This window comes from Dendrobates tinctorius, unplaced genomic scaffold, assembly GCF_039654945.1.
Source record: "Dendrobates tinctorius isolate UK_male_01 unplaced genomic scaffold, ASM3965494v1 ptg000009l, whole genome shotgun sequence".
Classification (NCBI taxonomy): Eukaryota; Metazoa; Chordata; class Amphibia; order Anura; family Dendrobatidae; genus Dendrobates; species Dendrobates tinctorius.
The window spans coordinates 6,431,026-6,447,163 of record NW_027361677.1 but is presented as its reverse complement, the minus strand read 5'-3'; the positions used below and the strand labels follow the sequence as shown (position 1 = coordinate 6,447,163).

Below are 16,138 nucleotides of genomic sequence, written 5' to 3'. Positions count from 1 at the left end.
TCGATGACTCAAGTCTTGCCAAGCAGCCAGTCAACGTAAGGTCAGCAGCACCTCTCACCCCCTGACTCTGAAGTCCAAAACACTAGATAACCCTTTGAATTAGCTTCCTATGAGACTGGTACAGTGTGTGTCTGACTGACACAAATAAATTAGATTAGAAACCCCATTGTGAATGGTGACAACTTTGGCACAAACCCTCAGAATATATTGGTGCTATACACAATCAGGGAGGGTTGCCATCAGAAATTTATCAGCTCTATACAATCAAGTTTCCTGGGCCTGGTGGGACCCTTCACCATTTTCAGTAAATAAAATCTAAAAATTGTATTTCTGACGCTTAACATGGACAATCCCTATGTGTGCGTAAATACCAGCAGAAAATAAACTTCATACATAAATATATACCAATAGCGGGGGCTAGTCCGAAATCTCCCCTAAAGTGTGACAGATGCGGCCCTTGTGAGGTCTCTTAGTTTTTGGCAACATATTGAGGTACCAGCTGTACAGCCCTTATGCCATAGTTCATGTCACACAGTAAAAAGTGGTCAGTTTTTGCTCTTACTTTTTTCCTTCTGCTTCCCCCGAGTATTCCGGTTTTTGTATTTTTTGATTCCGTCATACAGTTCCAGAGATATGGGGTCTGTTTAGTTAGTGCTGATTTTTTTATGGTCTTCACAAGAGGGCGTGTCTCACATTAGATGGGGGTGTGTCTTTAGGCTGCTCTGCATAATTACCCTGTGGGCCACGCCCTTTTAGTAAAGACCATAAAAAATAAGGACTAAATTAAAAGCCCCACATCTTTGGAATCATATGACGGATTTAAAAAAAATAAAAACCGGATTACTCCTGGGAGAAGCAGAAATAAAACAAGATCAAAAACCGGCTACTTTTTACCAGATGTCAAATTTCCTTTAAGTCTATCTTTTCTTTTATAACGAATGCTGCAATTCAGCAGCAAGTTACTGACCGCTATAATGTAAGTTATCTAGGCTCAGTCGCCCCAATCGCACTCCAGCACCATACAAAATGAGACAGAACATACAAATGATACTCCCGGTGTGAAAACAAAGGCAACAGTTTCATTTTATTTTAAAAGAAAGCACACTTTGGCGATATTCTTTAGCCAGGGAGAAGGCAGCACTCATATCTATCACTGATATATTCCATGTCTTTTTTTTTTTTTTTTGAAACCTTGAAAAGAGACTTGCAATTGTACATGCATGATTAAGATCCTCACATTTGTATAGGACTAAAACATCAGTAGCCATCGATAGCTCGGATTTTTGTCTCGTTTTTCTCCAAAAACTTCCCAAAAATTCTTCCCAAGAACAAAATTATGCAAAATAACGAATAGATAATTAAGAACAATTCTGTAAGCCTGATAGGAGGTTGAAATATACATGCCGCCGCTCTGCGTAGTAGCCTCAGCCAATTGGAAATCCAGGTTTCTAGAAGTCAGTGTTGGAAAATATATAAAAAAAACTCCTTCTATATATTCCTTTACAACAGGCTACAAGCGGAGATAATTACAATGGATTACATAAACGCTACTGAATATTATAAGGATATTACAAGTCAACCCGGGAGTTCTGTTAACATAAATATACCTTTTTTTTTTTTTTTTTTGAGGCTCCGTTAAGACAGGTCACCACACAATGACGTGACTTGCCGTGACCTTATCTACAGCAAGAGGCAAAAAAAAAAAATTAAAAAAAAATTAAAAAAAAAAAAAAAAAAGTGATGTCACGTGTGATGACACCATAAGTTCCAATAGGACAACATAATGTACAGGAATTATCACAGTATAAACATTACCCATGAATTTGATAGACAGTGAATAGATATTCCGGATGCAAGATGTGCCCTGTTACCACAACATGTGTGTGTACGGAGATATATATATATATATATATATATAAGCAACTGGTATGGAAACTTGCAGCATGTTTAAAGGGAGGGGAGAAAAAAGGTCCTTTTTCTTTGAAGTGAGGAGATATATATATATATATATATATATATATACATACATACACAGGGTGCGCCATAAGTCTGAAACCACTCAAGTATATGCTATGCACATTTTATATAGCAAGTCCTTCCCAATCTCTAATAGATAGCTGATTATTAAAAAAAATATGGCGCTAGATCAGTTCCTTACCCAACACCAAGGCATGTTGAAAACCGCCAAACAAACTGATTGATACTATTATGCCTAGTGGAGAACCTAAAGAGGGTGCTGTATGACACAAAAATAGAAGTAAGGACTAATGATCAAAAGTATAGAGCGGCCCGATTTTTTCTTCTGTATTAACGGGCACAGGCATCTGATTCCAGTGATGTATCACTTACTGGGCGCAGTTTTGATAGAATCCCTGTTTTCTCTGCTGTAGATGCAGCAGTGAGCAAATCCTGAGCTGTGTGCTACCCCGCCCACACCTCTGATTGGAAGCTTCCTGTGTACACTATCAGCAAGCTGCCAATCAGTGGCGGGGGGGCGGGGTTACACAGATTAGCTGGACTGCCTGGCACGTGAGACCTAGTCCTGCAGTGATAATCTCCTGCCGATAAAACACTGATTTGTAAAGGAACTGCAACACACAGCGTAGTTAAGTGACACATCCTTGGAATCGGACTCACTTGCTGTGCTTGGATTAACTAACAAAAATCTTCTGTCCTATTCCTTTTAAAAGGAATGTGTGGGCACAAAATGACTGTTCAAACTAAACACGGGCGCTCACTACAGTTCAGTTCACCTGCCTCTTATAAGGCCAGAGCTATCAATAGACAAGTAGGTGGTAAGGGGCACTGATCTGGCTGAGCCCGTGCTTGGTTTGAACAGTCATTTCTTCTAACAGATTCCCTTTAAGGCTACAAGTCCCATCCCGACTGCAGGTCTTGGGACCTGAACGACTGACTCGTATATGTCTCCGATCATGGTCATCAGATCGGCGTTTGTGATGGGATTCGGGCTTCTACATCTTGCCCTGTACTTAGATACAATCACTTTTTTCTGGGAATGTCTCTTTCTAATTTTTTTGTTTTGCAGTATTTGAGCGGTCCCGGGACTCTTATCCCACCTTGTATATTATATACTCTCTCTCTCTCTCTCTATATATATATATATATATATATATATATATATATATATATATATATATATATATATCCCCTCACTAAAAATAATAAATAATTGAATTAAAAAAAAAGCAAAATTAAAGATGATGTAACAGGGCACAGATGCATGAACACGGGCCACAATGTTAAATGATTATAGCCAATGACCAAGAAGTGCAATGATTCATTTTTTCCTGTATCCCAAGCTATCGCCACGGCATATAGCTTAACGGGATAATATATATATATCAAATACACAGTACATTAACCATGATATTTATTCAAGAAAGCTTCCTCTTCTGAAATCAAAAGCAAAAAAAAAAAACAAACCAATACACATACGATAATAACACAGTCAACAAGACAGCGACAAACTACTTTTGTACAGTTCTATCTGCAAAAAAAAAAAAAAATGAACATTTTTTTTTTTTATAAATAAAAAGCAGGTCCCAGACCCGCTGAGTGTCGACCGTTTTCTTTTTTTTTTTTTTTAAATAGTTGAATGACGTAAATCCTATTTACAACAATATGAATTTGCAGGGCGAGAAAAAAAAGGTGCAAAGGTAATGACAATCATTCTCGTCGCGCTTCGGAACTTGCTCGTTCTCGTTGCGCGGCGCAAAAATTAAAAAAAAAAAAAGATTTTTTTTTTTTTTGAGTCCATCAGATCAAACTGAATAATAATAATAAAAAAAATACATAAAACGTTCTTAATGCTTCCCCCGAACAGCATGAACACGTAGGCAAATAAAATAAAAAAAAAAATCCACGAAGATTTTCTTTTAGTTTCCTCTGTATAGTCTTCTCGCAGCTACAAAGTCTCGTTATCCCTTAAATTAAGATTACTCTTGAAATTCTTTTTTTTCTTAAGCTTGTAAGTATCTGTACGAGTCCATCCTCCCCTACGTTAAAAATGACCTCTAAACTTAAAAAGACACAATTGTAGTCCAAGACGTTTCTTGCTCTACAGTTAAGTTTTTCATTTTTTTCATTTTTTTTCCCCCGACTGGTAGCCAAAAATGAAAAACATCCTTCTTCAAGGCTAGCAGGGAATCACCAGGCTTCTGTATAGCGGACGTCCACTTCTTTAAGGTTTGGCAATTTTGCCTGTAGAGAGGAAAAATAAAAAGGCATTCGATACGGTGCCACATAAAAGGTTGGTACGTAAAATGAGAACAATGGGACGAGAGGAAATAGGGTTAACTGGGTTAACAACAAGCTCCTTGGAAAGAAACAGAGATGGATTATTAATTGGACACACTTCTGACTGGGTCATAGTTAACATAAGGAACCACAGGGGTTAGTATTGGGCCCTCTTCTTTTCAATATAGTTATTAATGACCTTAGGGGTTAGTATTGGGCCCTCTTCTTTTCAATATAGTTATTAATGACCTTAGGGGTTAGTATTGGGCCCTCTTCTTTTCAATATAGTTATTAATGACCTTAGGGGTTAGTATTGGGCCCTCTTCTTTTTAATATACGGTAATTATTAATGACCTTATAAAGGACATACAGTGTAAAATTTCCATATTTGCAGATGACAGTAAACCTCATCAAGGTAATCAATATAGAAGAAGATAGTTTAATATTAGGGACTTGTATAAAGGGAACCAGTCACCTGAAAAAAACGCTATTAACCTGCAGATATGGGGTTAATCTGCAGGTTAATAGCATTCTGAAGCTTCCCAGTGCTGACACTTAGACCCGGGTTCAAATTAACTTCATTCGGGTTTCAGCCATGGGGGGGGAGAACGCCGATGCGAGTTCAGAACTACATCCCCCGTCCTGACTGACAGCCAGCCCTAGAGATCAGTGTCAGGCAGCTGCTGCCAAGGCATAAAAAAGAATATGGGATTCAATAAAATAGGCATAGATGTTCATGACAAGAACATGCTTTGTGCAAATTTAGGTTCAGGTGTATAAGATGGACATAGCTGAACTAGGGCGGATGCAGATAAGAGCAACCAAGGGTATTAAGGGAATGGGTGAAATGCAGTAGACAGGGTATCAAACTTGGGGTTATTCAGTTTGGAAAAATAAATGGACAGCACAGAGATCTTTCGAATGAACGTTTTATACCTAGGCCTACAATGGTGACAAGGGGGCATCCTCTACGTTTACAGGAAAGAACTTTTAATTATAATCACAAGCGGCAATTCTTTGCTGAAAGGGCTGTGAGACTGTGGATTCTTTACTATAAGAGCAGTGAGACTATGGATTCTTTACTGTAGGAGCAGTGAGACTGTGGATTCTTTACTAGAAGAGCAGTGAGACTATGGATTATTTACTGTAAGAGCAGTGAGACTAAGGATTCTTTACTATAAGAGCAGTGAGGTTCTGGATTCTTTACTGTAGGAGCAGTTAGACTATGGATTATTTACTGTAAGAGCAGTGAGACTATGGATTCTTTACTGTGTAAGAGCAGTGAGACTAAGGATTATTTACTGGTGAGTAGTGAGACTATGGATTTTTTACTGTAAGAGTAGTGAGACTATGGATTCTACTCAGAGCAGTGAGACTATGGATTCTTTACGGTAAGAGTATTGAGATTATGGATTCTTTGCTGTAAGAGCAGTGAGATTATGAATTCTTTGCTGTAAGAGCAGTGAGATTATGGACTCTTTGATGTAAGAGAAGTGAGATCATGGATTCTTTGCTGTAAGAGCAATGAGATTATGAATTCTTTGCTGTAAGAGCAGTGAGATTATGGATTCTTTGCTGTAAGAGCAGTGAGATTATGGATTCTTTGCTGTAAGAGAAGTGAGATTATGGATTCTTTAATGTAAGAGCAGAGAGATTGTGACATCTTTACTGTAAGAACAGTGAGACTGTGGATTTTTTACTGTAAGAGCAGTGAGACTATGGATTCTTTACTGTAGAGCAGTGACACTATGGATTCTTTACTGTAAGAGCAGTGAGACTATGGATTCTACTGTAAGAGTACTGAGATTATGGATTGTTTGCTGTAAGAGCAGTGAGATTATGGATTCTTTGCTGTAAGAGAAGTGAGATTATGGATTCTTTGCTGTAAGAGCAGTGAGATTATGGACTCTTTGATGTAAGAGAAGTGAGATCATGGATTCTTTGCTGTAAGAGCAATGAGATTATGAATTCTTTGCTGTAAGAGCAGTGAGATTATGGATTCTTTGCTGTAAGAGCAGTGAGATTATGGATTCTTTGCTGTAAGAGAAGTGAGATTATGGATTCTTTAATGTAAGAGCAGAGAGATTGTGACATCTTTACTGTAAGAACAGTGAGACTGTGGATTTTTTACTGTAAGAGCAGTGAAACTATGGATTCTTTACTGTAGAGCAGTGACACTATGGATTCTTTACTGTAAGAGCAGTGAGACTATGGATTCTACTGTAAGAGTACTGAGATTATGGATTGTTTGCTGTAAGAGCAGTGAGATTATGGATTCTTTGCTGTAAGAGCAGTGAGATTATGGATTCTTTGCTGTAAGAGCAGTGAGATTATGGATTCTTTGCTGTAAGAGCAGCGAGATTGTGAAATCTTTACTGTGAGAGCAGTGAGGTTATGAAACTCTTTGCCACATGATACAGTAATGGTCGATTCACTTAATAACCGCAAGAAGGGCCTAACAACTCCCAATCGGTTCCTCAGCAGTCCATTTAAACTGTCCGATTATCAGAAAAATGCAAATTTGAGGCAGGAAATTCTGTGTAATTTTAACTGTGAAGCCCGCAAATACATGTATGCAGCTCTGGAGTACAATGAATACAGTAGATACTTACTAAAAAGGCAACATGATTTCACCAGTTAAGTTACATTTTACTCGTCCTTTAACCCCTTAACCCCCGGAGCTTTTTTCGGTTTTGCATTTTTGCTTTTCGCTCCCCTCCTTCCCAAAGCCATAACTTTTTTATTTTTCCGTCGCCATGTGAGGGCTTAATTTTTGCAGGACGAGTTGTACTTTTGAACGACACCATTGGTTTTCCCATGTCGTGTACTCAAAAACGGGAAAAAAATTCCAAGTGCGGTAAAATTGCAAAAAAAGTGCAATCCCACACTTGTTTTTTTGTTTGGCTGTTTTTTGCTAGGTTCACTAAATGCTAAAACTGCCCTGCCATTATGATTCTCCAGGTCATTACGAGTTCATAGAAACCAAAAAAAAATTCCAAACTTTGCTTAAAAAAACAAAAAAAATTGCGCCATTTTCTGAGACCCGAGCGTCTCCATTTTTCGTGATCTGGGGTCGGGTGAGGGCTTATTTTTTGTGTGCCGAGCTGACGTTTTTAATGACACCATTTTTGTGCAGATACGATCTTTTGATCACCCGTCATTGCTTTTTAATACAATGTCGCGGCAACCAAAAAACGTAATTCTGGCGTTTTGACTGTTTTTTTCGCTACGCCATTTAGCGAACGGGTTAATCCTTTTTTTTATTGATAGATTGGGCAATTCTGAACGCGACGATACCAAATATGTGTATGTGTGATTATATTTTTTTGTTTTATTTTGAATGTGGCAAAAGGTGAGTGATTTGAACTTTTATATTTGTTTTTTTTTTATACTTTTAAAACTTTTTTTTTTTTTTTTTTTACTTTTGCCATGCTTTAATAGCCTCCATGGGAGACTAGAAGCTGCCACAACTCGATTGACTCTGCTACATAGAGGTGATGAGCAGATCGCCTCTATGTAGCTGAATTACTGACTTGCTATGAGCGCCGACCACTGGGTGGCGCTTACAGCAATCCGGTACTGACAACCATGGAGGTCTCCAGGAGATGTCCGGTTGTCATACCGACACACTGGTGACTCACGATCACGTGACGGGGGGTCACCGGTGTGTGTATTTCCGGCCCGATGGCCAGAAGCGCCATTTAAAAGCCGCTGTCAGCGCTTGACAGTGGCATTTAACTAGTTAATAGCCGCGGGTGGATCGCAATTCTACCCGTGGCTATTGCGGACACATGTCAGCTCTTCAAAACAGCTGACATGTCCCGGGAAAGATGTGGGCTCACTGCTGGAGCCCTCATCAAAGGGAGGGATACCGACATTGGCGTAATAAGACATCCAATGTTGGTAAGAGGTTAAAACAAGGAAAGTGAAAATCAGGGGCTAGTAATAATGCCGTACCCAAGACAGTATAGTCACCGCTATGCTGCATGTTACACTGGGGTGCGGGGATTTAGATTCTATTCTTAATGATACATGACGAGCCTAAAGATACTTAACTCCCGGGAAATGTTAAATATAGAACAGGATCCTGAACAAAAATAAAATGTGGGTCACATCTCTGGGTGTGCTGACGACCGGAGAAGAACAGTGGGTGTGCTCGGATAATTAGCGTCTGGGAGAAGATTAAGGTCACTCCAGACCTCCGCTCATTAATGGAAGTCTTGACAATTAAAGGTCTCCATGTTTTCATTAGCAAGATGATAAATTGGCCAATATCGCCTGCCTTGTACGCAACGCTGGTCAGACCGGCTTGGGATTTATAGTACCCGGTGGATGGACTACTCCTCTGTAGACTTTGGATCTGCAAGGAATGCTGGGAGATTTCTGCTCTGAAGCCTGCACTTTGTAACTGTAGCTCTGAGCCATACAATCCATACTGTAGTGTATATGCAAAATGACTCAACTTTTTTTTATACTTTTGATATTCACAATGTAAAATAGATTTCAAAAGGTGAAACCACTTTCAAATAACTAAACTTGTGCCGACCACTCAGTTAAATGGGCTGACCCATCATAAGAACATATCACCTATCCACAGGATAGGTAACAGAATGCTGATCCCAACAAGTGTTGACCAGCATGCGCACGATCAAGCATGTGCAAGATCAATAATCAAGCAGGAGCACGATCAAGTATGAGCAAGACCAAGCATGTGAACGACCAAGCATGAGCACGGTCAAGCATGTGCAAGATCAAGAATCAAGCATGAGCATGACCAAGCATGAGCACGACCAAGCATGAGCACGACCAAGCATGAGCACGACCAAGCATGTGCAAGATCAAGAATCAAGCATGAGCACGACCAAGCATGAGCACGACCAAGCATGAGCACGGTCAAGCATGTGCAAGATCAAGAATCAAGCATGAGCATGACCAAGCATGAGCACGACCAAGCATGAGCACGACCAAGCATGAGCACGACCAAGCATGTGCAAGATCAAGAATCAAGCATGAGCACGACCAAGCATGAGCACGGTCAAGCATGTGCAAGATCAAGCATGAGCATGACCAAGCATGAGCACGACCAAGCATGAGCACAATCAAGCATGTGCAAGATCAAGAATGCACACGGTCAAGCATGTGCAAGATCAAGAATCAAGCATGAGCACGACCAAGCATGAGCACGATCAAGCATGTGCAAGATCAAGAATGCACATGGTCAAGCATGCGCAAGGTCAAGCATGCGCAAGGTCAAGCACGCTCACGATCAGCATGAGCACGATCAAGCATGCGCATCACGGCTCCATTCACGGTTTATGGAACTGACGTAGATAGCCATGCGCTGTAATATATTTTCTTTCCACGGTGAACGTCGTTTGACCGTAACGTGACGTCTCGTGTGTTTACCTTCAGATCCTCGTAAGTGTCCGCTGACAGTTTGGTGCTGTTCATATTTAAGCTGCAGAGACTCTTCATAGCTGTGATATAAAACAAAAACAGAAGTCTTTTTAGTTTTCTTTCCTGCTGATGAGGAGTATCAGAAAGTAATGGGTCTGGCTGGATTAAGCTGGCTTCAAAAGTCCGAGTATGTGCGGCAATGTCCGGATCGGCCACAAGTCTCCTGATCCAAACTCGATAGCTTCATATGTGCCAATGAGGCTGTTGACTTCCGGTCAGGAGACCCATAGCCGATCTTAAGGTTAGTGGACGGCCGATCCCACCTCTGGAAATTAGGACGACCATCTATTACAGAGATATGGCCCTCTCCACTGAAGAATGGGGGGTTATTAACGTCGTCAAGCAAGCAACGTCATCTGACTCCAAAAAATGAGAAGGTCGCACATATTTGAGGCCACCTCTTCTGGGTTGGATACGATTATATAGTGGTGGAGGCCATATAATCTGGCCCTACAGTCGTCAAAGAACACAAAGGCCCCTTAGAAGAGAATAATGGATAGATAAGATCCTTACAGCTCAGTGCCAGCAGCCCAGCATCCGTAACAGGGGTTTCACACAGGTTGAGAACTTGCAGCGCAGTGAGATGCTCGGACAAAACCCGCAGCCCGGCATCTCCGAACTGTAGAGGAAGAAGAGAAGGTGTTAGTTGATGCAGTTTTCCTTGTTTACTTCAATTATAAGTCTGGGTAAAGAGGAACTAGATGTATATTATATATAGGTGGCAATTCCTGGTATCAGCTCTAAAGTTGAGTTTAAAGAGTAACTGTCGTTTTAATTTTCTTTTCAAGACTCAATAGTAAAAGTGCAGATAAGAAACTTTGCAATATCTTATCCGGTAAATCTGCGTCTTTCGCAAAATCAAGGGTAAAAGCTGCGTTCAACTTTCCCATTACCGAGATAGGAGATGACAGCTGGTGCTCATAAAGTTCTATGGAGGGGGGAAGAGTTAGAGGCGGAGACATATGTTCTGCTGCAAGTTCTCCTAAAACGACAGTTACATTTTAACCCTGAAAATCCAGGGCACCCGCCAAACTGGAGATGTTCAATAAGACAAGACCGCAAATTATCAAACATGACAGAATTAAACTTTGCGAAAGCTAAACAGTCATTTTCCCAATTTTTCCATAAATTACAAATGGACTAATTACTAATTCCACCTCTACGATAATTGCTGTGCACATGTCAGGTGGAGGCACGTCACATTTCTCTGTGGTTTATCGGGTCGACACAAGATGTGACTCGTTTCTAGAACTTGGTTGGGTTCCCACAACCTTCTGTGTGGCCTCAGCCCCATCATGAGAGCCTCCTACCTGAGTTGACCACAGGTTGAGCTGTTTGAGAGAAGGCAGCTTGATAAGTTGTTCAGCGCAGGCACTCGTTACATTGGTGAAGGCCAGACTGAGGTTTTCTAGGTTTCCAAAAGAGCCAGAGCTGAGTAGTCTGGCCAGGTCGGCATCCTGCAGGTAAGATGTATATATTTCAGGTTTGGATAGATTGGTCGCCTACATAGTAAAATAACTTATAAAACACTATTTTACCATTAAATATGTTCCATAACTTTATTACATATTCCAATAGAGCAGAAATATAGGTCAGGTCCAACCTTAAGCAACAAGATTTGCAGGCCCCTGGCGCATCAGCCACGTTGGTAGTCCATGGACCCTGGACCAGATCCGTGCAAAACTCCTCTTAATGACGGCATCCCTGGTGCCTTCTGATTAGTAGGGTCAGTGGCATGTCATCAGTCATGATGTCGCTCCAGACCTATGGGAATGCCAGCAGATAGGAGGAGATTGGCAAGGCTCTGGTCCAGTGGCCAAGGACTACCCAAGAGGACTGAGCTTATAAAGGAGGAGGCAAACGTAACCAAAAGGTATAAGTACACTGCCATAGCACCGCAAAACTCTTAGTGGGTCCCAAACCTGAGGCTTGTCGTACAGCGCTATATCTACCACAGCCGCGACACCACATTAGCAGGTGGGCAGATCCAGGTGCTCCATAACACCCATGCACAGCCCCCCTGCGGCATCAGGTCACAACACCCCTCATGTGTACAGGGGCCTCCCAACTATTTCTAACAGATGACGTTGAGGATAGAGGAGTTGGAAAATTTCAATTTAAGGGGTTGTCCACTACATGACACGTCAAGACCCCATCTCCCAGTGATGTCGACTCTACTATTGCCAGTGGACCCCATGACATTGTTGGGTCATGTGACTGCCGCAGCCAATCAGTAGCTGCTAATCAGCTGAAGCTCATCATTATTCCATCAGAGTGGATGTACACTCTGGTGAAAGAGTAATCAAGGGCCACCGATTGGCTGCACCAATCCCAACAATGTCACGGGATCCCATTGGAATTGTAGGGATGCTGCAGAAGGGGAGAACAGATTGTTTTTTATTATGATCGAGCAGAGGTTCTCTAGTATTGGACAACCATTTAAATGTCTGATTTTTGTCTGAGGAGCGATAAGCCACCGCCAGGGCTGTCCGGGAGCGGCTTTCATTCCTCTTCCTATTGAAAACACAACATTCTCAGCCACTAAGGCCGGTTTCACATTTGCGTTAAAGGCCGCAGCGTCGGCCTGCGCACGGCTAAGCCCCGCCCCCTGCCGCGCCTCCTCAGTTAGCTCCGCCTACCAGAGCATGACGCTGCATGCATCCCCTATCTTTATCACTGGGGACGCAGGCCGTGCGCAGTATGCGTTTGGCGGCGCATGCGTCCTTTTGACTGTGCGCCGACCAGCGCCAAACGCAACCTGTTGCAATTTGGTTGCGCTCGGTGCACCGTCAAAGGACGCATGCGCCGCCAAACGCATACTGCGCACGGCCTGCGTCCCCAGTGATAAAGATAGGGGACGCAGGACGCATGCAGTGTCATGCGCCGGTAGGCGGAGCTACCAGAGGAAGCACGGCAGGGGCGGGGCTTAGCGGCGGCCGTGCGCAGGCCGACGCTGCGGCCTTTAACGCAAATGTGAAACCGGCCTAATGTGTACGGATGAGTTGGCAGAGTCAGCATTCTTAGTTACACTCCCTTCGAAAAAGCAGAACATCGAAACGCGCGTTGGGGCGTCTGTGGCATTGTGTAAGGTCTATTGACTCCATTATGGGTAAGCAATACACTGCATTTCTCTTCGTGTGGACTGATTAACTTCACTTATACTTAGTTATTTATATATTTAATTATCTATATATGATTTACGAATCCTTTCAGCTCCCTTGGTTTGACTGAAATATATACAAATGCTATTTTTTACACGCAGCATGACTTCACCTCACTTTACCACTCCTTTTCCATACTTGATCAACCTCCTTTGAATCCTTCAATGTGTATCCGCTACTACTTCGTTCATGTTTTTAATATGAATTAGTTTGTAATAAAATTTGCATGTATTTTAATTTCATATTTTTCTGAATGTTGTTTTTGGATACCTTGTATCCTTCTATAGGATGTATATTAGAGTAACCGACCTTGTTACCAAATCAATAACGGTGGGGAGACGAATTTTGATAAATCTCTAGCCCCTACAATTATGATGATATAATTTTTGGATATCCTTATGGTTATTCTTCGGTAATGACCTGACCTTCGAAACCTTGTTGGGCAGAGTAGAGAATATTTGGCGTTTGGATCTATTAGGATATCACAGGGTAAGGCGTACTTTGCGATAAGTACTAGAACAAGTCCGAGATGAACTATGGACCCAACGACGTTCTTGGCAGGCACTCACCGTAGACTTGGACGGCAGTGTTAGGCGGGTGGGTCCTCCTTTTCTTTGCTGAAATCAAAGTAAACACACGACTTAATACAACAGTTTACACTACAATTATGTAGCTAAGAACTGCAAGAAAATGTATCCAGAATGGCAATAACTGTTCCAATCGACCCTTCATAGAGCCGATAATACTGCGCGGTCCTCCAGGAATTAATTGAATACCACAAATATATAACCCAGATGTAGTGATGAAATATATTTGAAGATTTTAGGTCTAGGTCTGTAAACTATAAAAGGCACAAAAATTTTGTATATTCAAACCCTGGATCCCTTTTCCGTAAAGTGAGTCTGTCACCCCCAAACTGCAAATTTAGGAACTTAAAGGTTTATATAGGGGACTTAGACCCTGTAAAAATCCATACAAGTAAAATATTTTTCAGCATTGCCAAAAAAATTTAACTTTAACCCATGTGAAAATGATGGCGCGTCAGGGGTATTCTTGGCATGGCCAATGTCTCGGTGCACCGTTACGCCTTCCGATCTAGAAGTGTCCCTGATCTTGATTGACAGTGCGCTCCAAACTCAATCCCTATTCTTGAAGACAGAAACTGTTGGAGCCCAGCAAGCGCACTCGTAGTGTTAGGGGAATGTGCGCACTCGGTGTGGATGTGAGCACACTATGATCTCTCACTTCTGACACGTATCCTTTGCAACGGGTGGACGGAAGGTCCTAGTTCTCCATGTTCATCAAGGTCATTGCAATAAAGGATTGATGTGTATAGGACACTCTTGAGTCGTGAACAAGTAAACTTGAATTTCTGTTTTTGCAATAATAATCTAGGCCTGACGATTTTACTTATTCCGTTCTCCTCCATTACGTAGAGAATTAAACTTACCAACTCCTTTAGTTCCCGCTGTCGGTCACACAGCTGCTCGTACATCTTTTTCCCTACGTCTGTGCTCTCCAGGGTAGAGATGATCTGCAGTTGGGTGTCGTTGTTTTCTATGATGTTGTATTCCAACATCAGACAAAGAATCTAGGAAAATTACAAAAAGGGAATATCAGAAAAGTAATTTCCCCCCCCCCCAAAAAAAAAGGGTCATCCAACAGCACCAAATGGAAATTAGTTTAAATTAATAATATACTTTGAATATAAAAGTTCCACCAATGTCACACTTTCTATAAAAGTCCCAGAGTCCAAGAATCTCTAGGTCCAACCTTCGTTTCGGCACGGCAGGCAGTCCCAACATTCTTTTCATCACATTTTGAGGATGACTGTTTATCAAGTTGGGATCGTAGGCTAAGCTAGCCCCTTTGTCTGTCATCACTGATACAGAGATAAAAAAGGGGTCGTCTGGCTTAGGGCATCACAACAACTTTTTATGTTTTTAAATCATATAGATGATTAAAAAGATTCACAGGACCCTGGTCCAGCAGCCACAACAGTAGTCCATGACCAGCATCCAAAACCATGTGAACCTCCTCCTACCTGCAGGTGTCATCGATGCCTCTTCTGATTAGTAGGAACTGCAACGTCGTGCATGTGTTGTGCTGCAATGAAGAAGTCATGCCAGGTCTAAAAATCAGAAGAGGCGCCAAGCATTCTGACAGCAAGGAGGAGATTGGCAGACCTCTGGTTGGAAGCCAAGGTACGAGCAGGTAGGAAGCCAAGGTGTAAGAAAGTTGGCAGGCCTCTAGTTGGAAGCCAAGGTGTGAGCAGGTTGGAAGCCAAGGTGTGAGCAGGTTGGAAGCCAAGGTGTGAGAAAGTTGGCAGGCCTCTGGTTGAAAGCTGATGTAGCTGCTAGATCAATGTCTTGCAAATCTTTTTGATCATCTCTACAGTACTTAATACATTTATATGAACATTTCCATGTCCAGTTTTTTCGAAGTACCGTAGTTTTCAAACTACAAGACGCACTTTTTTCCTCCCAAAATGTGGAGGAAAATGGGGGGTGCGTCTTATAGTCCAGATGTACCTGCTCTGGCTGTGGTGGGGAGGTGGGGGAGCGTCAGCGGCGGAGCAGCGGGTCACAGGATGCAGGAGCTGTGGTTAACTCCTGTGCCCGCTGCTACAGAGAAATGAATATTCACTGCATTCCACGCCCTTGGAGGCGGAGGTTAGTGAATATTCATTTCTCTGTAGCAGCGGACACAGGTGTGCACGTGTGCCCGCTACTTAAAGCAATGAATATTCAACTCCTCTCCACTCCCGTAAGATTGGAATGCAGTGAATATTCATTCCTTTTAGTAGCGGACCACGTGACCGCCCGATGGCTGCAGGAAGCCGTCGACTGTGGCTAAAACTGTGCTTGCTATTAAAGAGCAATGAATATTCACTTCTCCCCACGCACATAGTCCTGGCATGGAGAGCAGTGAGTATTCTGGAAGCTGACCTCGGCTAGTAAGCAGCGCAAGACGTTACTGCCATGCGCACAAGCATAAAGCAGCTGCTGGAACTGGAGCAAGACGCTGCGAGGGAGCGCAGGAAGGTGAGTATAATGGTTTATGTTTTTTTTTTATATTTTTCTCATGGGGGCCATACATACCAGCATAAGGATGGGGCCACCATGCATACTAGGACGGAGATGAGGGCCCTATATACCAGGATGGGAATGAGGGGGCTGTGCATACCAGGATAGGAGATATAAGTACAGAATTGACCACATTTTTTGCTTCAATGTTTTTTCTAATTTTCTACTCTAAAACCT

At 42.1% G+C, this 16,138-nt stretch overlaps 1 protein-coding gene across 4 annotated transcripts in view; it reads right to left on the bottom strand.

Annotated features, from left to right (window-relative positions):
• Positions 1-1,059: 1,059 nt before the first annotated feature.
• CMIP (c-Maf inducing protein) overlaps positions 1,060-16,138 on the bottom strand; it is a 139,146-nt gene continuing 124,067 nt past the window's right edge. For all 4 annotated transcript variants that reach the window (XM_073582518.1, XM_073582523.1, XM_073582525.1 and 1 more), the window contains 6 exons: positions 14,326-14,466; positions 13,445-13,492; positions 11,025-11,171; positions 10,228-10,333; positions 9,664-9,734; positions 1,060-4,221 (listed from right to left, as the gene is read on the bottom strand). In XM_073582518.1, the coding sequence (XP_073438619.1) occupies positions 4,168-4,221; positions 9,664-9,734; positions 10,228-10,333; positions 11,025-11,171; positions 13,445-13,492; positions 14,326-14,466 (567 nt within the window). In that variant the 3' untranslated portion in view covers positions 1,060-4,167. The remainder of the gene's footprint in view (positions 4,222-9,663; positions 9,735-10,227; positions 10,334-11,024; positions 11,172-13,444; positions 13,493-14,325; positions 14,467-16,138) is intronic.